Source organism: Colletotrichum tamarilloi (genome assembly GCF_030869305.1).
Source record: "Colletotrichum tamarilloi strain Tom-12 chromosome Unknown Scaffold_37.1, whole genome shotgun sequence".
NCBI lineage: Eukaryota > Fungi > Ascomycota > Sordariomycetes > Glomerellales > Glomerellaceae > Colletotrichum > Colletotrichum tamarilloi.
The window spans coordinates 158,906-183,755 of record NW_026849420.1 but is presented as its reverse complement, the minus strand read 5'-3'; the positions used below and the strand labels follow the sequence as shown (position 1 = coordinate 183,755).

The window sequence follows — 24,850 nt, the reverse complement described above, 5'->3', positions numbered from 1 at the left end:
CGCGTGGTTCTGTCGTCACTGCCCACCAAACCCTTCAAGTCTGCCGTTAACTACTACCGGAAAATGATGATCAGCGATCTGGAGCTCTGCTCGCAAACCCGCCAAATGTCGAAATTCTGCCCGTTGAGCCTGCAGATGAGCGTTGGAGCCCTCCCCCAGCTTGGTGCAGAACTACTCCCACGATCACCACACCCACCCAAAATCGTACACCAGCAGAACAGATAGGCCAACTTACGAAAAATGTCTTGGCGGCAGTCAAATTGACTTTGCGCGTGCAGTGCGAGTTGAACTCTAAAAACACCACTCACTCTGGAGTAGCCGGTGCGCAACAGAGTTCGACAACTGCCCCAGACGTGCGCTCCAGAGAGTGGAGATGGTTTATCAGCAGAAACTTTCGGATTGTGGGAACGCAGCACCCCGGTTAATTTTGTTATAGCACTGTCTGTTATCGCCTTCAGCGAAGAGGGCTACCTCGCGATGGCGTAGCATTGTAAGAGAACCTTAAAACACAAAATCGAAAGCGTCCGATCCAAGCGCATGCAGATCGCTGTAGCTTCCAAAGAGGTTGATCTCAGGATATATGTGTTGTATAGTCGATTGACAAGTAATCCGTAGACGGATATAGCCCATTCAATGATTTAATCTGATATTGACAACTATCGGATTGCGGCCGTCCGATTGCTCGAGATTCTTCTTGGCGTTCTTGGCAAATGTCTTTAAAGGCTTCGATGAAACAATATCTACGGAGCACTCCTGCCTCATTTGCGAGGAACTGGCAGGGTGCATGACTTTTTTATGAAATCCATGCAACGATCAAAAAGCTCTCTCGTCCGTACTTCCCGACCAAGGCAAACGGCGGTAGTATTCAGGATAAACTCCGGTCTTCGTGCGTCGACTGACGAATTTCAATCTCGTTCACTTCTTTGCCATATTAACTAATTTGTCTCCTCGACAGCTCATGCATTGTCGCCTTTCAAACATCGCCAAGGTGGAGGCAAGACTGGACGAACAGGGGAATTACGTGGACCAAAAAAAGCTCTCGGCCGGGAACCCCCCGGAAACAATCCGCCTCGTCGCTCGTCTCCCATCGGCGCGGCTGAGCATCACCTCAACTAGAGACCATACTTCATTCTCCTGCCTCGGCACCTCACCGACATGTTACGCGTCCCCAGTTGAATATATTGGTTTGTGTCGCGGCTTCTCGAACACTCGATATTAAAGACAGAGTCTGGCTCAGCAGCTTAAACTCAAAACAGCGTTGCAGTGCATGTCACAATGAACCGAGAAAGACTCGCCTAACGTCAAATGATGCAACAACCCGCTCCAACGGGGTCTGGCCGCCATCAATACCATACACTGCCCTCGGCTCCCCTATTGCTACTTCTAGGGGAGAGGGAGAGAGTGAGGTTCCTGGTTGCATTGTGTCGGGCCCGCCCAAAAGTTAACAGTGAGCCACAAAACTTTTATCGTTCCCGTGCGTGTGGGTTTGTGTATGTGTCCGTATGGTCCAGTCCTTAGTCGGCTTCCATTCCCTCTCTCATGTCACGTCACGATGTGTTTGCTGGCACTTCTCCACCTGGTCGTTCCCTGTTCAGTGTCGGTGAGTTCCGAATACAGCGTAGTTTCAGACGAAATAAAATCCCCCACGATCCTTAGTCCCGGGTCCGGTGGTGAAGAGGGGAGGGGGCGATTCCAATGCGTGATGGCAACTGCCGTGCGGGTTCCATATTGTCTTTCCTACAGCTCCATCTCGTTGTGGCTTTATTGCCCGAGAGGCTGCCATGGCTAAACATAGAGGATACGAAAGCCTCGTGAATTGGGACTCGTACGTTGTCTGACAGACACCCCCTGAAATGATTTTGTGAATGTCTGATTCGGGTGGTGGGGGGAGTAGTCTCCGCTGCGGGAAGCCAGGGGTATTTTCACCAGTGCCAACACGGGCTCCAACGTATGGAAACTTGGGAAGTGAGCTACGGAGCCGCAAAGGACCCCAAACCTGGATGCTGATGGGATTTTTTGTGGTTTATGGTGGTTTCTGGGAGCCTGTGAGAGGCTCGTTTCCCTCGGGACGGACCCGCGTGGCAGGATGGGGTGGACCTGGCAGAATTAATGTCACACAGGACGTACTCCGTCTTGCGTCGATCGGAGCTTTACATTGATTAGGTCTGTGCCACGAACCGCCCCGACCACGCCCTCGACGTCCGGGATGGCGCTTCGGATGACCAGCCATCATTGCCTGTTTCAGTAACCGTTGGTTCTGCCATTGGATTTCTGTGTGGAGTGAGAAGCCCCCGTCATATATTCAATTCCATGGTTGTTTACGCGCCCGCATCACATACGGGGCCCGTACTACGCGGCCAACGACCAACAATCCATGTCATGGCCTAATCCATCGTGTTGTCGATGGCAAGCCGATGGACTCTATGGGAATAGGTGATCCAATGGCTCGGGTGAGCTCGTCGAAAGACCCAGTTTCCATCCCAGCCTTCAATTGTATATCAACTCGAGGTTGCCTTGCTCTGTCGATCCGTTCTCTCTTGTTGTTTCATTCCCACAGTCACTCATTCTTTCATTCGTTCAACTCTTTTCTACACCTTTTTTTCCAAGATGTTCGCCAAGTCCTTCCTTTTGGCCGCTGCGGCCCTTGCCCAGCAGGCCGCTGCCGTCTCCGTCACCGGTACCCCCGAGGGTTTCGCCTCTGGCACCACCGGCGGAGGCTCTGCGACTGCCGTCACCCCCACCACCAACGACGAGCTGGTCTCGTACCTCGGCGACTCGTCCGCTCGTGTCATCGTCCTGACCAAGACCTTCGACTTCACCGACGAGGACGGCACCGCCACCGAGACCGGCTGCGCTCCCTGGGGAACCGCTTCTGCCTGCCAGGTCGCCATCAACAAGGACTCGTGGTGCGACAACTACCAGTCCAGCGCCCCCTCCGTCTCTGTTACCTACAACAAGGCCGGTCTCAACCCCATCAAGGTTGCCTCCAACAAGTCCATCATCGGATCCGGCTCCAAGGGTGTCATTGTTGGCAAGGGTCTGAGAATCGCCGGTGCCGAGAACGTCATCATCCAGAACATCAAGATTGAGAACATCAACCCTAAGTACGTCTGGGGCGGTGATGCCATCACTCTCGACACCACCGACAACGTCTGGATCGACCACGTCACCGTAAGTGCTCACTCGTCTGAGATCTGAGATTGCACACCACTAACCTCGAATCTAGACCTCCAAGATCGGTCGCCAGCACCTTGTTCTCGGCACCTCTGCCTCCGGCAAGGTGACCGTCTCCAACTCTGAGTTCGATGGCCAGAGCGACTACTCCGCCACCTGCGACGGCTACCACTACTGGGTCAACTACTTCGCCGGCTCCAGCGACACCATCACCTACATGAACAACTACATCCACCACTTCTCTGGTAAGTCACTGTGAAAGGAAGATTACAACAGCAAATGCAACAGAAAACTAACTCACAACTATAGGCCGTGCCCCCAAGGTCAACGGAAACTCCTTCGTCCACGCCCTGAACAACTACTGGTCCGACTCCACCGGCCACGGCTTCGAGGTCACCTCCGGCGGCTACGTCCTGGCTGAGGGCAACGTCTTCAGCAACGTCGCGACCGTCATCGAGGCCGGCGGCGACGGTGCCACCCTTGCCATCACCTCCTCCAACGCTGCCGACTGCTCCTCCAAGATGGGCCGCTCTTGCCAGGCCAACAGCTTCTCCAGCTCCGGCACCTTCACCGGCACCGACACCAGCGTCCTCAGCAAGTTTGGCAGCGCCGATATCCCCGACGCCGTTGCCGCTTCTTCCGTCTCCAGCAGCAGCGCTGGTTACGGCAAGATCTAAGTCATATCCGCTTTTAGGATTTGACTTTGTTACGCTCTTCTAAAATCAACCATTTCGCCCCGGGTCAAGGTTACCCCCAGTGGCAGTGGGATTAGCGGCAGCTTTCGATTCTGTAGATACCTTATCTTCTTTACAGCCTGTATAAATGACAGCCTTTCTTGGAAAAAAAAATTATCTTGTCTTGTTTCCCTGTGATGTGATGTAGTTGAACCAAAACTGACTCCTTACGTGGACCATATTTGGCTTTCCCACGAGTCAGTAGCTATTTTTGTTTCCGATGTGAAAATAAACAATCCCTAGCAAAAACTCTCACAGTTACTACCCGCTGTGCGCGAGCAGCAATGTTCAGTGGTTCGTGCGCTTCTCTGCCCGCGCCGCGCAACATCATTTCTGCCCGGAACTCAAGTCCGTTCATCCGGGGGCGATTGCCGCGTGGCCATCCCACCGGGTTTTATTAGACTGGGCAGATGCAACTGCTCGACAGGGAGAAGAAATTTTCTTTTTCCCATTCTTTTCCGTTTCGGCTTTTGGAAATCGTCATGCGACTGTTGCCATTGGCACCACAGTGATCGACGAGTTGTGAAAGTTTTGGCATGAATTAGGAAAATAATCCAACCCCAAACAGATATTCAATGGCGGTTCGATGCTTTAGTGAGACCATGAGCATGTCATCCAAAAGTTGCCTATATACTCGAACTTTTTGCGCCGCGTTGAAGAGCAATGGCGGCGAGTTGCGTGTTTAGTCAACTTAAGTGCTGAGACAACTGTCACTATGGGTCCTGCTGGGAACGGGTACTGTTAGCGCTTAGGAGCTGCATCAAGTACAAGCGACAAGAACAGGGAGCAGTCTCGGAGTGAGTGCGACACAGAACGGACGATGACCACAGCAATATACCTGCGGGCTTACTTGTTCGATCAACAGCTGAAAATTTCTCAATGATCTTCTTGATAATACCGTTACATGACGTAATTACAAGCCCTATCAGACTTGTGTTATGCTTAGGTGCGCGATGAGAGCTGTTACATCCCACGATTATAGTTGCGCAATGACATGAGTTAATCAGTTCCTTCTCGACTTTGCCTACCTTAAGTACGTAGCAGCAAATTCATTAGCTACCAACACAAAGTAGTCAAAATGAGAAGCAATCATCAATTCCGTACATATTGACTCAAACTGCAGATCTCTTCCCAACACATGTAGCTATTAAGAGGCTATATTACTCGTGTCGTCTGGTGCAATCCGGAATCGAAGAGCCCTAGTTATTACCTGTACCTGCTTTCAACCAGCAACTGGCACCATCTCAATGTTGTCCAGCCAGAACGTTGCATTCAATCCAAGAGAGAAAGGACATCTGAACTGCGCCTGTATCAGCAAGTCATAAACAGGTGTAAAAGACCCCGACTCAATCGTCTGCCACTGTTGCTCGCAGCCATCCATGACAAAATACCCAGCCACTTGAGTACGTCCCCCATCGTAACTAGTCATCGACAGATAGCAGCCCTGGCTACTGACAGATCGAACACGCGTTCGCATTACGTACTTCTGATATTTCAAACCATCTCCGCCGTACCCAGCAAAGTAGAATACCGGTCCGCCAGAATTTGCCGTCAATGGCGGTTGATTATTGAACCATACACTCCGCGAGGTTTCCGCACCGTTGTACCCCGGTGACGCGAACCCGAAGACAGGCTTGGCCCCGTAGACGATGTTCCCTTCTGCGGGCTTCTTGAGCCAGCTAGGAAACGTGACTGCGCCTGAGCGAACGTCTGCGAATGTGAGAACTTCTCCGTTCACTATTGATGCAACATTGGTGGTGGGCGTGATCATCTTGATTTCGAGTCTGTCAAAAATCACCCACGCCACTGCACTTCTCGGACTTGTCGCGCTGATCGTGACGGTCATAGCATCGAGAGCTGGTGTGAACACAGCAGTAACTGTTTGCCAGCTTTGGAGCTGCTGAGAGTCGGCTGACTGGGTCACGACTGACTGAACGGTGGTCGAGGGGGCGGCAAGTTGCACTGCGGCAGTTGGGGGTTGACTCGTCGTCCCGCCGAGTTGGCATCGGAGTGACACCTGATACGTTGCGCCTCTTACGACGTTGAAGGTCTGAACGAACTTTGTGCTACGGACGGCGTTGACGGAGGCAAAGGACATGTTGTAGGCCAAAGCATTTGCGTCGCCTTGGACATATGAATAAGTAGTTTGGGACGAGGTGGTCACCGCCCATGTCTGAAGGTCGGAGGCGCTGCCGAAGGTCTTTGAAAATGTAGCAGTTAGGTCGTTTCGGTATCCTGGGTTGCAGGTGCTTGCTGCCGCTGCGGCCGAGCTTGTAGTAGAACTGGAAACGATGCCATTGCTGCTGGTTGAGCTACTACTGATGCTTGAGCTAGAAGATGAGATTGATACTGAAGAAGTGAAGGATGTGGTAAAGGTCGATGTTGGGGACGTGGATATGCTCGAGGTGCTCGACGCAGTGGAACTAGGGATTGAAGGTGTTCCGGAGCTGTCAAAGATGGAGGAAGTCGAGGTTGATAAGCTCCCTGTCGTTTCCGATGAAGAGAAGGCAGTCGGTGAAGTCGTAGTCGCGAAAGACTCCAGGCCTGTTGAGGTAGTAGGAACTGCAAGACTGGAGAAGCTCGAAGAAGTATTCTGAGTAGACGAGGTTGATCCAGATGTGGCAACGCTCGCTGTGTCAAGTGAGCTGGTTGATGTCATTGAGAACGACGATGACGAAATAATAGGCGGATTGATGCTGTAGAGACTAAGACGATCGCCCCCTCCGCACCATTGCGAAGAGTCTCCCACGCAGACGTGCCCGCAGTCTTTCTCTGAAGCCATGAAACCGCCGACAGTGTTGCCGCAGTAGCACTCTCGGGAGTACTCCAGACCAAAGTAGCTGTACCCCTGACAGAAACTAGCACACTTCTCAGCAGTCATATCGTCGGCCCTGTAGTCTTTTGCAGAGAGCGAGCGACGCCCATCCACGTTATCGACCCAGCAAGAGGAGTAATAGAAGCCGCCGACAGTTGCTAAGTTCTTGACGACTGGAATCGTTGATGTTTGCGGTAGAGCATAAACTGATATGCGGTTGGCGTCGCCACAGATCTCTGTGCCGTCACCGCCGCACTTCATTGCACACGCAACCTCTGACTGTTTCGCACTGGCCGTATCTAAAGCCATCCCGCAATAGCACTCTCCCGTGAACTCAACGCCGAAGTAGGTGTAGTGGGAGGTGCTGCAAAATGAGGCGCACTTCTCGAGGGACATAGTGGGATCGCGGACAAGGTCTCCAGTGAGAACGCGCTGAGGCAGGTTATCGGTGTAGCAACCCTGGTAGACGTACCCAGAGACGGTAGCTGCTGCCGCTGGTGAGACGGGAGAGGGCGTTGAGCCTTGTGAGGGAGTCGTGCCGGGGAGCGATGATACCACCGGCGGTCCGTAAACACTGAGTCTCATGCCGGCGCCGCATAATTCGGCATCGGACCCGGAGCAAGTGAATGAACATTCAGACTCTGGAGCAGCAGATTGCGGCGCCACGTTACCGCAGTAGCACTCTCGCGACCACTGCGTACCGAAGTAGGTGTAACCCTGGCAGTGTTGAGCACAGAATGCCGCTGTCATGGTGTCGGAAGCGAAAGGCTTGTCGGGAAGCACCCGGTCGCCGTTGTCGATGAAGCAACCCAAGTAGACATGGTCAACGAGCGTGGCGGGCTTCGGACTAGAGAACCCCAAATTGCTATAAATATTCATACGGTTCCCAGCGCCGCAGACTTCCAAGGGGTTGCCAGAGCAGGCGAAGCTGCATTCATTTCGGTCGACTGCAAGCGCTTGGCTCTGGATTGTATTGCCGCAATAGCATTCTCTGCCGTACTCGACGCCAAAGTGGTTGTACTTTGTACAGAAGGAGCTGCATTTCTGAACTGTCATGGTGTCGTCGGCGGTTGCTGGCCCTCCCAGTGTTCGTTGACCAGCGACTGCATCGGTATAACATGCTAAGTATGTGTACGAGCCATCGCGGGCCTCGATTGGAGAGTTGCTGGGAAGAGCTTTCACAAGGGGCAATAGAAAGAACAAGAGGTGGGCTGCCGTGTATAGATTCAAATGAGTGTGAGCCATGTTTGTGACACATGGAAGCGAAGAGAGGCGCGAGCATGACGGTGGATTTTTCTCTGAGCAAGGCGGGAGATCTTGTAAGATTTGTATCTCGGTTTGAGGTAAGCCACTTCGAGATTGATTAAATTACAGGGCACGACGTAATGAATAGTCACAAATCAAGGTCTAGTGTAGACCCGAAGACTTGTTACCCCTGCACTAGTACTTCCTCAAAAGTAAGTAGAGCCATGCGGTCGGAATCTGAATTCACTAGGTCTTCAATTATAGTTGCTGGTGACTTGCCACCATACCAACATGGCTTAGTGTTGGCGACATTCACCCTTCTCTAGGTTGGGGTCGCTCGGGCCTAGTTCACGTTGAGCACGAGCTCCAACCGCCACACAATTTCCACAAGCGAAAGCTCAAGATGCACTTTCCCTATTCAAAGCTCGTTTGACTATGGATAACTTCGGATTTCGCTATTCAACCCGATGAGCCAACGGATCCCTGCATAGTAGTCACTATAGGGAGTCTGCAGCAGTATCCACATCCGATATGGTGTAGTGGCCAACATGATGCCCTCTCATCTCTGTGAGAGGTTAGGCATAGCCCCGAGTTCGATTCTCGGTTTCGGAATCTTTCGCTCATGTGACCAGTGAACTCATCTTTGACGTTCGGCAACAGCCGTCTGACTATTGAAGATGGTCCAATCCACTTTACTGGCGCATCGAGGGCCATCATTATACATCGATAGTCATGGCCAACCTGTCTTGGCTGATTATCACAACACCCATTCCCTCTGCGATTCCGGTATCTGTATCTCGTCTTAATTAGGTTTCGCTCTGCACCATGACTCCTCCCAGTCACGAATGGCCAGCTTCATGTCCTCTGTTCTGCGCTGTGTCGTAGATATGGGGGTTGTCGTGCGCCTCATCATCAGAACCTCACCGACAGTGGGTTGGTCGTTTAAAAATCGTTCTAGCCTGACCGAGGGGACATCGGAGTCCTTTCTATCCAATCGTTATAATGGGACAGCAGAGCATGTCGTATTGACACAAAACTTACTGGATGCCATCGGCCATGGTTGCCAACGAACTGGATCTAATTGACATTGCAACTTCAGGTGGTACTCTAGACAGAATAGACTAGGTATAATTCAATTCAAGATCTCGTTATATTGCCAAGTAGTAATTTAGTCAAACTTTCTCTCTCTTTTGACAACTTAATTCTACTTGATTCATCCACCTCCTGCCTCTTATATGCCTGGATATTGCCAATTGTACTCAGTGCTCTTCCAAGACCAATACTATAGCACGAAGTTGCGATATGGAGTCGTAGGCGTTAAACGCAAATCTTTCCGAAAGCTTCCAGCCACCGCAGTCCAGCAGAGCACAAGTGCCATGGTCGATGTAAAGAGCACTGTTGTGCTTTGGGTTGGTTGTGATTGGTAGAATTTTCTGCCTAAGCTATTAGTCTGGCTCATTCCCACGAATGGCGTAGCCGACATGTGACACCTGTTGGTGACGACGGCTACAAGCGCGTTAGGATCGGTCTGTAGAAGCTGGGATTCCTTTTCTCCCTCTGATTCTTGCCATGAATCTGGTCCAACCGCAAGCAGAGATATCCAACATCATCACAACAATTGATTAGCAGCTACTTCGTTCCTGTCTTGACCAGAGCGGCGACTTGACTACACTCAACTACAGTTTTCCCACTCGTATTTCATCGAATCGCTTCATTATTGTTGCAGAAACGATGTCATCGTCGCACCCCGCCTATCAGGCTGATGAGGGAAAGCACCAACCGGCTCTTGTGCCCGTACTCGGGGGTCTGACGACAAGACAATCTGCTAGTCGATTGTTGAAGCGGGAGGCTCGTGAGAAGCGGGCCTGCATAACGTGCCGGTAAGACTAGATGGCTTGGCAGCTCCCACAAAGCCTACTAAGTAGTATTCTCTGCCGATACTGATGCTCGAAACTCAAGGCGGCGGCGTCTCAAGTGCGACGAGACTCGGCCTTCGTGTGGTCCATGCACTCGGGGAGCTCGCTTGTGTGAGGGATACGAGCTCAGCGCTCCCACGGCAGAGTCACAAGCGTTAGATGGGCAAGAGGCCCGTCAATTCCCGAAAGATGCAGTATAAAACCCAGTCTACTTCCTACTACTTGTCTACTGCGTGCTTCCTACTTTGGAGCCACACGAAACTGACACCATTAAACAGGATATCTCAACGCTTCAAAATGCCGGGAGCCCTGATGAAGAGCTGAATCCTGAAGACCCTATCGTGATAAACTTAGCGAATATGGCGCCACGTAATCCTGACCTTCGAAAGATGGTGCAACAAGTCGCACATAGAGAAGTAAAGTACCGATATATCCAACGGATGATTGATAAAGTACCAGAGGACTCAGAATTTCGTGAGCGAGTTGGTCAGCAAGGTGATTCGGCCATCAACGATGTGCAGTCGCCAGACTCGAGCATACCACTTTCAGACACTGGAGCAAATTCCGACGCTGGATCTCTTGCCTCAAGGCTCTCATGGATTAATGGGCCCTACACCCCCATTCATTCATGGTTTCCAGCTAAGAACATGAGGACCACAGACAGTGGTAACACGTTGAAGGTTGGGGAACTGGAAGAAAGTTACTCGCAGCTCCTGCCGCCTCCGGCGAAGCAGGAAGCCCCACTTACCGATTCAGGATATGCATCTAGGATCAACGTTGAAAATTTGCCGCGAATGGAACTGACAGGTGCTGATACATCCGGCAATGAAAAAGATGATTCAAACGCAAGAACCGCCTATTCGGGAGATAGTACTGTTGCAATAGACCAAGCGCAGCAGTACATTTTCGAGTTGTCCAACACTATACACAGCAATCTCGGCGGAAACGTTGACGCAGACAACTGGAGGCTACTGTCCGAGCGAGTGTTGGGTCTCATCAAGGACTTCGCCTTCAAAATTGGCCTTGAATCTTCGGCTCAGGTGAACCGAGATATCATGCACTTCATACACAAACGTAGCCGGTACGTGCTCTGTTAGGTCAACGCGTTTCGACGTATTTGAATGAAGACTGAAATAAGACAGTGACATCGCGACGCGACTTGACTCAATGATCCTCAGTGTCGACGCTTCAGCAGAGGATGCTGACGAGATTGTCGAGGCCAGGAGAGACCACATGCTCCTAAGTGATAAGATGGCCTTGTGGATCAGCAAGGCCACGGGGACAGAGACCTCTGTCGATGATGATGAGCTTTTCGTGGGGGTTACAGATGTGGAAGCGACCATCGACGCTCCGGCATTATTCGAGTACAACAAGACCGTTACAGAGAGCGATTCATTCAAGTGGCTAATCGAAAGCCTGCGAAGAGAATTGTTACTCAAGCGATATTTCGATGAATCAGAAGGTTGTAATCGTCGTGAAATGATACGGCGCAAGGTCATAGAGAGCCTCCCAACTGGAAAGATTAGCAAAAACCGGCCACCAACCACCCACTCTGTAACATTTCGAGTGACGGGATGGGCACTCTTTCGCAGTTTTGAATGGTTCACATTCGGCCGGGAATGGTCCGTAACCAGTGCCGTGGTTGTAACATATTGCTCAGGGGATGCCCAGGCATCAACGATTGTGGATTACATGAGGCAGACGTGGCCTTCGACATGGCTAACGATCTTCAACTTGTTGCAGACAGCGTCTCGCAATCCCGACGGCATCGTTTACGCAGGTAAGCTTTTATCCTTGGCTGGAAATCAATGTATATTCACCGCAGTACAGATACCTTGCATGACAAGACTCGAATATCAGTATCGTCTGAGCACGATATCCTCACGATGAGTCTTGATGGTCCTGCTCACACCATTGCAGAGTGTGTTGAGCAGCTTGCCTGGTTACGGGCCTTATGGGCAAACCAACCTCCTCAACATGGTATGAACAATACCGTCCAGCGAATACCCTTCATCATGAAAATGGCTACACTACATGTAGGCGCATAACTTTAGAATTAGTGTTGGTTTCGTTTATTCTAACCTCATCAGGGGCGTTTATGGTTCGATATCGGAGTCCAAAACTCTATTCCTGACGAGTTTGAACTGTTGGAGCAGTCTAGATGGACAGGCTTACTAGGAAACGATAACGTTGTTATGGTTCCAGGGTACCCTATCTTGCGCCGACCGAATTCTTTCAACGGTATCGAGGTCTCTCCTCGCCATCTCATGGAGTCACTGGGACCAGTGTCTAAATCTTCTTTCAAAGCCGGGTTGGTGTTGGATGGCTTACAGAGAAGGCTTTTACTTGTGAAGCATGTCCAAGATGTGTATCTTTGGCATGAGACCCAAAGTGCCAAGAGACCTTTTTGCCATTGCTCGACCCCAGGTAATCAGGACAAAGGTGCATGCAGCGGAAGAACTATCGACTTAGAGGAGATCCTGAGAGGCCGTCATATCATTGGACAATGCCAAAGGCTCTGTCTGGACGAAGGTAAGCATTATCACAGAATGTCTTCGATCCAACATATTAGTCTCGACATTGGAGTTTTGACATTTCTCAGATGACTCCCTACCAACTTTAGGGAAGGGATCTAGTTTCATCGGCAACGACAGCTCATGTCACAGCGTCTCTAGCTCACTGATGATTGGGGGACATGGAGCCGAGGCCCCTAAGAGCACAGCATCGTCGGGGAAGCTCACAGCAGAAACTAGGGACATGAATAATGTCTCCAGCCTTTCATGGGACGATGACGCCAATTGTTGGGCTTTGTGCCAACATCCAAACGGGAATCGTCCGAGTGAATCAAACGAATCCTCGTTAGAATCTGACTTGCTATCAATGTCAGATTCTTCGGAAGAACTTGAGCCCCTAGCAGATGATGATCCGATACGTACAGTCGTGGAAACCGTGGTTTCCCACCTCGTTGCAGGTTTTCGATATGTAGCTGGCGGAGAAGTCCCACCTTGTGGCAATGGACAAGATCACGGAACAGTTTCGTCGTCGTCTACTAGTGGCATTGCTGCGTCTTCAAGACCTGCAGGAAAAGGCCGAAAGAGAGAACAAGTCCAAGATGATAACTCGGACTCGGAAGGGGACGCGACCGATCCAAGACCTTCAAAGAGGTCTAAGAAAACGCCACAGCATATCAAACTTCTGGCCTGTCCATTTGGGAAGATGAGCCCTAGCAAATATTCCGCCTGTTCACGATTCCAGCTCAAACGAATCCGGGACGTCAAGCAGCACCTGAAGAGAAAGCACGCCCCCGATGATTATTGCAACCGCTGCCTGAGAATCTTCGATGACGAGGAAAGCCTCACGCAGCACGTGTCGCAACCAGACGGGTTCGGTTGCCAACTCGCACCTGAGGGGAGAGCGCTAGAAGGAATTACCCATACACAAAGCCGCGACCTCTCTCGAAAAGCCAACGCGGAGTTGTCGGAAGAACAGCAATGGTTCGCAATCTGGGATATCGTTTTCCCCCAGAAGCCACGCCCTGAATCCGCTTACCTAGATTCCGCTTTTGCCATGCAAGTTTGCCTATTTCGGGAGCATTGTGCGCGGCACGCGGAGCCGCTCCTTGTCCAGAATCTTCGTGCTGCTGGACTGTTAGATGAAGGCAGGCTGGTTGCCGACCAGGAGCAGCTCTTAAGGAGAGTTATTTCAGAGTCTTTGGATTCCGTCTGCGATACTTTCAGCACGAATGGCTCTTCGGACTCAGGGATAGGTCGAAACCGCAATTCAACCCGCAATGAGACACCTGCTGCGTCATTGGTGGACAGCGATATTGGGATAGGAAGTCACTTCCAACCAAGGACCGCTTCATTCGCAACTGCATCCGTTTCACATCAAAACATCCGCCCAGTACCTACGGATGTTCCAGCGGATTTTCAAACACTAGGGTCAGAAGGGCGGGCAGTGTTTGGCTCGCAATCTTTTGCCAGTTTACATCAACCGGGAGCCTTGGGCCAGTCCTTTACAGCGGATTTCCCTCTTGATCGCGATTTACCAAGCGTGGAACATAGGCCTGATGAATTTGGAATGTTTGACTACAACTTATCAACGGTTTTGCCTCCCCTCGAGCTTTCCTCGTGGCCCTTCCTACAGACAGAACTTATCCCGCACGAAGAGGGTGCTGAAAACGCTGTATAATTACGATCTCCGTAGCTTGATAATACACAATATACAATAATTCCACTTCACTCAACTTCTGGTCCATAAAGAGCGAGGATATTGAATTGGCTTAACGTTCATTCCATATTCCCCTGTAAATATATTTACTCGCTTGTGATAACTGTCTAGCACCCCAACCAAATGTGAAAGTTGAGATGGCAAAGACCAAGACTCGGATGTCACGACGCTTGCAATTTCCACTTGGCGGAGGTAGGTAGGATCGTCAGCTAAGGTGGGAGTAGATTTGCTGCGTGCTCATGTCTGGCAAAGTGCCCACTCTCCATATGTGTGCCTGAGGGTTCTCGTAAGGTAGTGGGCGCTCGTGTCTGCATGGCCACGTCATGGAGTTTTCAGCTCGCCTGGGGACCTACATGTAAGCTGAAAGACCCTAGACAGATACATCATCGACGCTCTGCCCTCGATCGCTACCATATCTTCTCTCACTTCTATATCTGTTCTCCATGTAGACCAAACTAGGTTCGAGAAAGATTCTTTGGAACGTCTCAAAATGCGTGTCGTTTCGAGTTCATGGCTCTTTGCCGTGACCGCCTCAGCCTCCCTATCCGACATCGCCTCCCTGCGCTGCAGCTCCAGCGCCATCCTTCCCACGCCCACGTACGACCTCAAAGGCGCGCTCTTCACAGTCTGCACCGAAGAAGTAATTAACGCACCCATTGACAAAATCTACAATGCGCTTCTCGACTTCCGCCGCTACAGCACCTGGAACACCTTTGTAATCGACGTCGGCCTCCCGCCCGATGTGCAGGGACCGGACGACGTGTACGCCGGCCTATCGATGAACTTTACCACAGCTGGTATTATTCCCGGCGTCAATACCTCCTCGACCGAGGTCATCAGTTTGCTTGCACCGGATGTGCGCGGCAGTGACGACGGCGCTACACGAGCCGTCAACGTGTGGCGGAACGACGATGGACTTGGGGGCACGTTTCTGCCGGCGGAGCATCCGAACCTGTTGACGGATTTGGGAAACGGGTCCGTGAGGATGGTGTCATATGAGACATATTACCTACCCGGGGCGACGACGCTGTTGCCGCTGAAGGGTACTCTACAAGAAAGGTTTGAGACGCAGGGGAAAGACTTGAAGAGGTTCTTGGAGGGGAGCCTTCGTTAGAGTCATCAAATCATCAGTCTGTATTGGTCATTATCTTCGTCGACTATCCCTCAAAGGGCTTCTCTTGGGAACCTCTGGCGTCTCAACTGCTTCTTCCCGGGGTATCTCTTCCATAAATCTCCCTATGCGTGTTCTCCCGCCGACTCCATCACCCCCAGCCGTCCCTGAGCTGCTCCTGTCCACGGCCCAAGTATCGCCACTGAATCCAGACGTCGGGCTCGAACGGTCAACACTTCCCGTCTCCTTGTCTCCTCCGTCTGTCTCATTCTGCGTAACATACTCCGATCTCAGGCTCAACCTCATAGTCTTGAGAATCACCCCACCCTTCTCCTCAAACTCGTCCTCCTCCCGCCACGACTCATCCCCACTACACGTCATATCCTGCGAATAAATCGACGAAGCCTGGGTCTTATACCCCGCCGCCCCCGCCCCCCTCCTCTCCGCTGTCTCAAACAGAATCGGCTTCCCGTCCTCCGCAACATGCCAACTCCGTCCCGGCCTCCGCGGCGCCGTACCCGTAATCAAAAGATTTCCCAGACTCAATTTCGCGGGGCCCAGCTGCGCCATGGTAAGCGTCGGCAACGGCGGCGCCGGCATGCGCAGCTTGTTCAAGTGGCTCGCGATACTCGCGTTCCGGCTCCGGGCTGCTAACCCGGCGGGCGTGCTGGGTTCCGTCCAGGGGTAGCCATGGTACGTCAGGCTGGTTAGATCAAAGCTCTGTGTCTCGGCGCCGCCGGCCTCGAGCGAGCGCCGCTTTGCGCTGCTCATCATCACGGAAGGGAAGAGGCGCGCCAGTAGAGGGCGGAGAGTGGGTGCGCTGGCGCAGATGACGGCGAGGTCACATTCCAACACCGTCATGACGAAGAAGCCGAGAGTGTTGCGGACGCCGGCGTCGTCGGTGGGCCGGTAGTGCAGGTGCAGACTGAGCTGTAGACGGACCATACTTGCTACAATCACCAAAACGCTGAGACTCATGACGACTGCGAGGGCAATCTTTTGGCGACGGGGGAGGTCGAGACGCGCGACGGAGGGGACGACCATGACGACGAGCCAGGCGTCTGTGGCGGAGTGCAGACTCGCGCTGGCGATGAGAAGGTCTGGGAAGCGGAAGCATACTGGTACCGGGCGGCTGAAGAATTGGCCTTGGACGGGGTTGCATTGAAGAAAGGACATGAGAAGCAAGGGGAGGGTGTAGAGGAGGACAAAGGCGACGGCGGCGCGGGCGAGGAGGCGTTCGCGGGGCCGGGAGGAGGATGCGAAGACGCGGAGATACAAGGCTAGGATGGAGAGTTTTGTGAGGCAGAGGGCGAGTTGGTAGTAGATTAGGCCTAGGTAGGTCCGCATGATGTATGGGTTTGCGTCGGTGTCGGCTGTGGCAGTTGAAGATAGCGAAGGGGCGCCGAGGAGGGAGGGCGTGGTGGCGGTGATGCTGTAGACTACGCAGAGGGCCGTGGAGAAGAGCCATGCGATAAGGATGAGGGTGTCGTCGAGGAACCATTTGCGAGTTACCCAGAGACGGGAGGCTATTCGGGAGGCGATGAAGATGGTGCAAAGGGCGTGGGGGAGGAGGAGGCCCGTCATGAAGAGGGGGACGTTTGCATCTTGCTGTGATGCGGTGTGAGATAACTGTCATTCGAGAAGATGAATGGGATTGTGACTTACGATTTCCTTGAGAATCGTCGGTGATAATGTTGAAGATGACGACGGTGTATGAGGGTGTGTGAGGTTGGCATTGATGCTGGAGTTCGACATCGTGAACAAGACAACTGCGACAGTCGCCGACGAGTCGGATATTGGTGATTCTGAAGCCTACGATCTTCCACGCCTGGTGTTTACGAAGGAATTACATGCTTCCAGTACATGAGAGTGAAGTCTAGACTTAGAACGACAACATGAGGAAGGGAAGAAGACCAAGGCCGGTATCTTGTCTCATAGCAACTGAGAGCAGGGCTGACGTCTTTCATAGCAGACATGAGAGAGGCCTCAACTACTAGGATAGGAAGCTCCATGCTCGTCATGCGGGACCACGTCCAAACCCCATCCCGGGGTTGACTTCACGCGGCGAACATCCTAGCCCGGCAAAGGACCCTGGAGTAGCACCTCCCGAGTCCCGGCCCACCCATTGTTCCCGGGTGTGGGGGAGTTTCCTCATCGAAGGGAAGAACAATCAACTCAATTCGTCAGCGCGGGCGCATTGGCTCCTGGTGTGTGGATGTGTCTATCTGTCTGCCTTTGAGTGTGCGCATGTGTGTGTGGGTTTTGTGGGCTTGTCCATGTCTGCCCGAAAAGGCAAAAGGGAAGGTGAGTGAGCGAGTGAGTGAGTGTTAAGTGTGCCAGATGCAAGTCCCAGGCTAAACGGCTGGGATCGCGATTGGATGGACATCTGTTTCTTTTGGTGTTCTCGGCGGAAGAGGCCGATGGAGGGGGATGGGGATGGATATTCACATTCCAGCTACTCAGCTTTCTTGAACGGTTCGTGAGTGATGTGTCCTGTCACCTTTTCAGCTTCACCTCCGCTGTCATCTCATCTTGGTGAAACGGGGATAAACATTTTGATGGCTGAGAGTGAAACAACTCCGGCTGTCATCTCACGATAACCTCGAAAGATATACGAGACACAGATAGGGAAAAGAAGAGACGTCTCCAACTCGAGTGAGTTCCCGCACCAGTCGCTGTCGAATTCGTCGATGCGGGGTCAGAGATGCCACACAAACTTCTGCATTCTCTTATCCGCAGGCATCTGGATATGCACCTCCATTCTCGCTCGACCCCTCCACACCGCAAATCCCGCGACCACATGTGCCACCCCGCAGGCGATGGTGGCATGGCAGCACGGAGTGCCGTCCGGGACTTTCCCGATCCGGAAGGACCTGGCTTGATTGCCGCGCCGATTGGTGGGACCGGTTTGTTTCTCAATGTTCTAGTCTGATGGTATGCTTCGTCTCAAGGTTCGTTGCGATGGTTCAACGCGCAATCGCCCACTGTTTCTGTCTGTTGTCGTAGAGCGTAGCATCTGTGGATGAGCTGATACTTGCGCGGTGGACAAAGAAAGACCAGACGATTCATGGCGATGGCGATGTTGACGGGCAACGACGATTGCATTTTCTGCCCACCACTGTCAGGTCATGCATCTCTCGCCCATCCACACTCTTCTCTAGGTAGTCCCGACACGGCTACTTTCTGCATCCTCGGAGCTTCTTCTTTGCGTCCTCTGCCCTTCAAGTTCACTCGGCTAACGACATCTCATCGGAGAGATGTGTCAAGTGGGACCGAGAGAATCGACCGCCCTATTTGATGGCAATTTCTGATGGGGTGATGAGGCAGCATAGAGGACACCTAGGCTTCCGGCCCGTCACCCCCGCCATAGCGATCTATTGTGTGTCTGCGTCGATTGCTCCTGCTACAGCGCACAAAAGGTTTACGGGCGCCAGAAGCTTGATGGCGGAGACTGTGCTTCCCGACGTCTAGATCCGGTCCCTAAAAGAGGCCTTGTCAGGATCTTCCCGAGGAGCTGAAAGGGCCGATCTAGAAGCTTGTATTCGCGGGTGGAAGATCTGTGTCGGGTGGTTTGTTGGATGTGTTGTGGCCGAGTTCTTCTCTTCATGGGTGAGATGGGATCAGATGTCACCGTACTGCCGGTGCCAGCTGCAACCATTTGCCGGGGAGTCTGTGCGACGTGCTACTGCACTCGAGACTGCCGTGATCATCCCACGCGGCATCGAAGCTGGAATCTCACAAAGAAGGTGAGACTCCGCATGCCCTACCACTATGATCGTCATAAAAACGTACTACTGCTTTTAAAATACTTCTCTCTAAGTCTCTTTCTCACATTTGACGGACTTGGATGGTGCATGTTTAGGGCTAACATCGCACTCTGAGTATCATACCCATGCAAACCTCAATTTGGTGGTAACTTTAGTTCACGGTATCTTGATGGCAATGCATTCTGAAAATCATAGGCCTCAGAATTTGAGAGCTCATGAATCATGTTAATTTGACTGATATCTGAAGATGAAACTTTCATTCCTTCTGGGAAATCAGAGTATTATGATGATGACGATGATGATAATGAATGTTCAGCGCCGGTCCGACCCTCACCAGTCACAAGACGCCTACGTCGACTGCCGAAGAGTATCACGGTCAATTGAAGCATCGCAATGTCGAGTGATCCCTCGTGGAGAAGCAACTCAAGATCAAGGAACTCTCTCATCACCACCTCTTCACCCCTCAATCTCCTTCACCTTCTCCACAACCCTCAAATACCCAGGCTCCTTCTTCAACCGCTCAACATACTCAAACAGCACAGGATGCGCCGCCTTCACTGACCCACCAGGCCAACTACCCATCGAGTCCCACGCATTCTCCGCGTCCGCCGTGATGAGCGCAAAGCTGATGAGAATATCCGCGGCTGTGAGCTCCGGTCCGCAAAGAAACCCACCGCCGCCGGCTGATACCCCGGGCGCAGTCTTGATAAAGTTCTCGAGCATGGCGAGGTGCTTTTGCGCATTGGGGAAGATGACGAGGGAAAAGATTTTGGAGGCGACGAGGGAGGTCAGGGGGCGGATTAGGAAGGGGACGTTGGATGATTTGAGTACTACAGGTCAATCTAGGTCAGGATCTCGTATGATAGAGGTTGACAGGAAGTGAATATGTATCCAAGGGGAGGGAGAGGTGCTTACCATTGATGAGAAGAAACTGCACAATCACAGGAAAGAAACTCCCCTCAACATAATGCAACAAATACCAAAACCGCGCATACGCCTCCGTCTCGCCGCCGACTTTTCCCTCCCGCCCGGCCTTCCACCGCGGCGGCACGAGGCCGGGCTTCCGGTGGCCAAAATGCTCGACGAGGTACTGCGTGATGTACCCGCTCTCGGCGAGCCGGATCGGTGCAGGGCTGGGGTCCTCGTCGGTTGATTCGGGCGTGATTTCGAGCACGGGGGCCTTGCCGAGCGGGTGAACGGTTTCAAGCTCGGGAGGCGCGAGGCGGTTGGGGGCGCGGCGGAAGAGTTGGACTGTGTAGGGGATCTTGAGCTCTTCAAGGAGCCAGAGGGTATTTTGGGAGCGAGAGTCGTTGAGCCTTATGACTGGTGAGTTTTACTGGGTGGATGAGGGATGGGGAGATTGAGGGTGCGATGAGATGGAAGTACCAGTAGAGCTTGACTTTTGGAAGTTCTTCAGTTGCCATTTTGAGGGGTTGTTCTGATGTTGCGAATGATCGCGCAGTTGAAAACCTGCGGGTGAGCGCGCCGAGGTGAGCGAATCTGATCCGAGCGTGAGTGCCGGTGATGAGCTTTAGGCGGAGGTTCGGGGATGAGATGCTGCGGGTGGATGGTATTGAACGATGAAAGCGCCGTCCGATGATCAAAATTGAGCTCATGATGGATATACTGTATGATGATGGGAAGACTTGGGGTATTTATTTCACTTCTTCCAAGATGCTCGACGATGATGCAGCCTGTCATCATTGGGTGGGCCGAGAGGTTTCTGGCTTCTAGAATGGCATGTTTTCTTACGATTTTCCGCCTAGGTTTGTTTCCGCATTGTCTCCGAGGTGACGAGCGGCACAGTCTCCGTGTGGGGGATGTAAGACGGAGAGATCGGGGCTCTCAAGGCCGATGGTGAGACTGGCGAACGGGGGCTTGAGCACCGTATAAGCCGATTACTAGCAGATAACTCAATAACAATTCGATGGTTGAAACAAGGCTTGCAAGACATGACGACAGGGTCGCTTGAGAATCTTGATTCGATATGTTCGGTGAGTGAGTTTTGGGGGTGTAAGCCGGAATGCATTCCGTGCAGCTATCCAGATGCGGCATGAAGCTGACCATAAGCACCCGGATACTCCCGCAGTTGGTCCCATGAGACGAATTGTCGACTCGAATCGGGCGAGAAATGTGACGCGTGGTGCTGCAGGTATGAAAAAAGGAAAAATGAATGACTCCATGGAGGCTCGAAAGCAACAGCTACAGCAACTCGGCTGGTAGCTCTGAACTTCAGGATTAGGGGTATAACCATCTTAAGCTTCTGAGCAGGAGTCCCTTTTTGCGGCTGTAGCTGTTGAGGATTGACAGTCGTTTTGCTCCCGGGATATGGCCCTCCCTTCCTGTGCCTCCCTGATTTGCCCGATGACAGGTTGTCACGCAGGATGAGCTTCCAAGTATCCCAAGGTATTCGTCTCACTCAGCGAGATACGGTCCGCATAGATCCCTTGGACTCTCTATACGAAGTCGCCAGCCACAACTTCGATAATTATAGAAGCCAAGCCTCACTTGATACCCGTCACAGTATCCAGACCTACAACTTCCTCTTCACAAGCCCCTTCCAGAAATCAAAACTATTCTCATCACTCTGCAGCGCCCACACCCTCCCCGTCTCCCGCCCCATCCCATCCACCTCAACAGCCTTCAACATACCCCAATCCCTCGTAATCCCCACAACCTTCGCTTTCGCGCCCGCCTCAGCCTCGAGCGTGACGTTCTGCCCCGAGTGGAGCCAGTGCTTGTAATACCGCTCCTCGAGGTCGCGCGAGAACCCTTCGCGGCGGAACTGCGCGTAGAGCGCCTCGATGCGGGTGAGGATCCGTGCCAGCAGCGATTCGAGGCGGAAGCCACCCGCCATCTTCAGTGGTGCCGGCGCGATGGCGTTGAGGGAGGTCGTTGGGCGCGAGTTTGTCGTGTTGATGCCGATGCCGAGGACGATTTGGTAGGCGCCTTGGGAGTAGGCGCAGTTGGAGAGGATGCCGCCGATTTTGACGTAGGAGGGGTCTTGGGGAGTTGAGGCTGGGTCGCGGCAGTCTTTGTTGTTGTCAGGATACAATTCTATGCAGCACTTTCATGACGTTTGGTTAAGAGTATACTTACAAATGTCGTTGGGCCACTTGAGTTTCACAGGAACGTCGCCGCAGGCTGTGTCGTACGACTTGACGGCCTCGACGATTGCGATGGCCGCAATGTACTGGATGAAGACGACTGGGTGGGAGGCGGCTAGGTGTGCCGGGTGGTTGATGACGGTCGAAAAGATAAGGCAGCCCGCCGGCGAGACCCAGACGTTTGTGCCGCGGCCGCGGCCGGCGACTTGGGTTGTTGCAGTGAGAGTAAAGCCGGTTGGGAGGTGAGCGAGCAGTTTGGGGTTCCTGGAAGATAGGTATCGTTAGCTAAGAGGGCTTTCTTGTTTCCTCGTGGGTGAATAAAGGGGCAAAGAGAAGGGGGCCATACTTATCCATGAGAGTGTTCGTGCTGGTGACGACCTCGCCATACATGAGCGTATCACCCCACTCCTCCGCCGCAGGCTCGATCGCACGATACTCCTTGAGAGAGCCGTAAAAGAGCCGATGGTTGAAACTCGGCGTCTCCTTGGCGTCCGGCCACTCCTCCTCATGCGGGACAATTACCTTGACCAAGGCATCATAGTCCAGCATCCGACCTTCTCCTCCCTCCCCAGAACCAAGAGACGGCAAAGCTTGCTTGAGCTCGTCGACATCCCATCGCGAAGACAACTTCTCGATGCGGAAGACGTCGTGCTCGCCGCGGATGTACTCCTCTTTTTCATCGGCATCCCGTCCCTGGCCGGTCTCACGGGTAATGGCCTCTTCCCAGGACGCGAGCATCTCGCCTACCTCGACGTGGTTCGCCGAGGTGAGGTGCATGCGCGAGAGGGAGGGCGGCGCGGAGGGGTCGGCGCTGAGATCCAGGCCGAGGCGGGAGAGACATGCGCGGAGGAAGGTTACGCGGGCTGCGTCGGCTGCTGCGAGGGAGGAGACGAGGGCTTCGTAGGAGGGGATTTGGGGTTGCGGGTTGAGGTTTGCCGCTGCGAATCTGTAAATTTGTTAGCATACGGGTTTTGAAAGGAGTACAGGGTGAACGTACTCTGGATGAGGGCCGGTCAGGATGACATTGCCAGAGCCGACTGTGCAGTGAATCACAGCCGCTTTCCCAGCTCCCCCATCAACGGCAATCTCATCAGCATACTGCGCAAGAACCTCCACATTCTCAAACTTTTCAGCATCGACAAAGACGCCTCCGCCATTATAATAACTCAACACTTCATCCCCCTCCCCAAACCCCTCCTTCACATTCAGCCTTACCACCCTCGCGCCCCTCTCAGAATGGTACTCGAACCCCTTCAACGCACCACCCCTACACGTCCCCGGGAAGAACCCGAGCTCGCGCGACCCAATAACCTCGAGCGTCCGATCGCCGACCTCGAACTCGCACCGGCGGCTGCCGTAGTACCCGCCGGCACAGAAGCCGAGGTATGCCCCGCCGCGGCGGACATAGTCGGCGATGCGCCGGTTGCCGGGGCCGTTGAGGACGCGGCAGTAGCCCAGATCGCCGCCGCCCGGGATGACGAGGAGGGCGCAGGTGGGCTGCCAGGGTTCTTTAAGGAGGGCGGCCTCGGCGACGGGGATGACGGCGTAGGTTGGGGAGAGGAGGCGGCGGAGGGAGTAGATGCAGTGGCGGACCGATTCGACGGTCGTGCCGGTGCCTAGGGGTTGTATGTGAGTCAATGTGGGCTATAATGGCTGAGGGAGGGGGACTCGGTACCGGTGTAGACCAGCACATTGAGTTTACGTGAGGCCATGGTGAGAGTCTGTGAGTGAGGGCGATGAGGGATGAGATGAGTCTCGAGGTGGTGAGTGAGTGAGTTTCAGTAGCGAGCGTCGTTGTAGCTTCGGGGTTTGGTTCGGCACTGTCTTGGGACCCCCAACAAAGTTCCGGCGGTGCTACTTCGAATGAGAACTCACTTCGCACCTTGCAAAACAATTCAATCGCCGACACAAGACGACAACAACGTCTGCTCAACGACCTACAATTAACTCTGAGGAGGAAGACGGATAAAAAAGATGTCCAAGCAGGAGAGTGACACGGCGAAGAAGTCGTCGACGGAAGACGACGAGCCTGATGACTGGTACGTAAAATGGACCTTTCTTCTGCTCTTCTCAACTCGTCGAGTTTGTCTTGTCTCGTACGGCAAATTGATGTTGCTCACGATGTAGAAAGGCAGAGGTAGAAGAGGAAAACGAGCAGAGAGAGACAAGTAAACAAGAAGCAAAGGCTAACAACCATGCAGGGACAAGCGCATCTTCAGCACGGGTTGCGCAGGTACGCAACGACTCCTCTCTCTCTCCGGATCGCAGCGGAAAAGATCGCGAACAGACAGTTGGATCACGGCGCTAACTTTGACCTCCACCTTGGTTGTCTCTGTAGACGAGAATGCCAAGTTGACAGATTGCTATTTCGAGAAGAAGGACTGGCGGCAGTGTACGGCCGAGGTATGTCTGCTTCTTCCGAATGTTCTTCTTGTCTCGCGCTGCAATGAGGTACATGATGAACTAAAGCCGACAATGGTTGATACTATCTTAGATGGAGCATTTCAAGAGCTGTTGGAAGCAGCAGGGCAACGATCGCCGGACGGACGCAAAGGATGCGTGATTCAACTCCGAGAATGAGTCTTTGGTCCGCTATCTGAAGCTTGTACACCACTTGTATCAACAACTGTAGATTAAAAATCATCACGAAACGAATCGCAACTCATCTCATTCCCGTTGACCATCTCACTCACTCACTCACTCACTGCCTGTCCCAAAGCGGACTGACGCCAACAACGACGGGATGAAGCA

The 24,850-nt window shown here is 52.9% G+C and overlaps 11 protein-coding genes across 11 annotated transcripts; 6 read left to right on the top strand and 5 right to left on the bottom strand.

Moving 5' to 3' along the window:
• Nucleotides 1–1,492: 1,492 nt before the first annotated feature.
• Nucleotides 1,493–1,789, top strand: CTAM01_09433 (uncharacterized protein; the record flags this gene model as incomplete). The annotated part of the gene is made up of 1 exon (XM_060525452.1): nt 1,493–1,789. One exon carries the CDS (start codon nt 1,493–1,495, stop codon nt 1,787–1,789), a length of 297 nt encoding a protein of 98 aa, XP_060379908.1.
• Nucleotides 1,790–2,607: 818 nt separating this feature from the next.
• On the top strand, nt 2,608–3,851 carry CTAM01_09432 (pectin lyase; the record flags this gene model as incomplete). Its single annotated transcript, XM_060525451.1, has 3 exons — nt 2,608–3,171; nt 3,227–3,419; nt 3,484–3,851. The coding sequence occupies 3 exons, from the start codon at nt 2,608–2,610 to the stop codon at nt 3,849–3,851; spliced, it is 1,125 nt and encodes a 374-aa protein (XP_060379907.1).
• A 1,279-nt stretch (nt 3,852–5,130) lies between these two features.
• CTAM01_09431 (uncharacterized protein) lies at nt 5,131–7,968 on the bottom strand (the record flags this gene model as incomplete). Its single annotated transcript, XM_060525450.1, has 2 exons — nt 5,131–5,329; nt 5,393–7,968. 2 exons carry the CDS (start codon nt 7,966–7,968, stop codon nt 5,131–5,133), a joined length of 2,775 nt encoding a protein of 924 aa, XP_060379906.1.
• Nucleotides 7,969–8,770: 802 nt separating this feature from the next.
• On the bottom strand, nt 8,771–8,881 carry CTAM01_09430 (uncharacterized protein; the record flags this gene model as incomplete). Its single annotated transcript, XM_060525449.1, has 1 exon — nt 8,771–8,881. One exon carries the CDS (start codon nt 8,879–8,881, stop codon nt 8,771–8,773), a length of 111 nt encoding a protein of 36 aa, XP_060379905.1.
• A 1,362-nt stretch (nt 8,882–10,243) lies between these two features.
• CTAM01_09429 (uncharacterized protein) lies at nt 10,244–11,932 on the top strand (the record flags this gene model as incomplete). Its single annotated transcript, XM_060525448.1, has 4 exons — nt 10,244–10,965; nt 11,027–11,349; nt 11,545–11,664; nt 11,715–11,932. The coding sequence occupies 4 exons, from the start codon at nt 10,244–10,246 to the stop codon at nt 11,930–11,932; spliced, it is 1,383 nt and encodes a 460-aa protein (XP_060379904.1).
• Nucleotides 11,933–12,764: 832 nt separating this feature from the next.
• On the top strand, nt 12,765–14,075 carry CTAM01_09428 (uncharacterized protein; the record flags this gene model as incomplete). Its single annotated transcript, XM_060525447.1, has 1 exon — nt 12,765–14,075. One exon carries the CDS (start codon nt 12,765–12,767, stop codon nt 14,073–14,075), a length of 1,311 nt encoding a protein of 436 aa, XP_060379903.1.
• A 529-nt stretch (nt 14,076–14,604) lies between these two features.
• On the top strand, nt 14,605–15,228 carry CTAM01_09427 (uncharacterized protein; the record flags this gene model as incomplete). Its single annotated transcript, XM_060525446.1, has 1 exon — nt 14,605–15,228. One exon carries the CDS (start codon nt 14,605–14,607, stop codon nt 15,226–15,228), a length of 624 nt encoding a protein of 207 aa, XP_060379902.1.
• Nucleotides 15,229–15,258: 30 nt separating this feature from the next.
• On the bottom strand, nt 15,259–16,980 carry CTAM01_09426 (uncharacterized protein; the record flags this gene model as incomplete). The annotated part of the gene is made up of 2 exons (XM_060525445.1): nt 15,259–16,833; nt 16,891–16,980. 2 exons carry the CDS (start codon nt 16,978–16,980, stop codon nt 15,259–15,261), a joined length of 1,665 nt encoding a protein of 554 aa, XP_060379901.1.
• A 2,468-nt stretch (nt 16,981–19,448) lies between these two features.
• CTAM01_09425 (glutathione S-transferase) lies at nt 19,449–20,608 on the bottom strand (the record flags this gene model as incomplete). The annotated part of the gene is made up of 3 exons (XM_060525444.1): nt 19,449–19,822; nt 19,908–20,308; nt 20,379–20,608. 3 exons carry the CDS (start codon nt 20,606–20,608, stop codon nt 19,449–19,451), a joined length of 1,005 nt encoding a protein of 334 aa, XP_060379900.1.
• Nucleotides 20,609–21,525: 917 nt separating this feature from the next.
• On the bottom strand, nt 21,526–23,811 carry CTAM01_09424 (biotin-protein ligase; the record flags this gene model as incomplete). The annotated part of the gene is made up of 5 exons (XM_060525443.1): nt 21,526–22,025; nt 22,092–22,363; nt 22,446–23,045; nt 23,097–23,715; nt 23,775–23,811. The coding sequence occupies 5 exons, from the start codon at nt 23,809–23,811 to the stop codon at nt 21,526–21,528; spliced, it is 2,028 nt and encodes a 675-aa protein (XP_060379899.1).
• A 262-nt stretch (nt 23,812–24,073) lies between these two features.
• Nucleotides 24,074–24,662, top strand: CTAM01_09423 (uncharacterized protein; the record flags this gene model as incomplete). The annotated part of the gene is made up of 4 exons (XM_060525442.1): nt 24,074–24,138; nt 24,301–24,332; nt 24,438–24,502; nt 24,594–24,662. The coding sequence occupies 4 exons, from the start codon at nt 24,074–24,076 to the stop codon at nt 24,660–24,662; spliced, it is 231 nt and encodes a 76-aa protein (XP_060379898.1).
• Nucleotides 24,663–24,850: the final 188 nt, after the last annotated feature.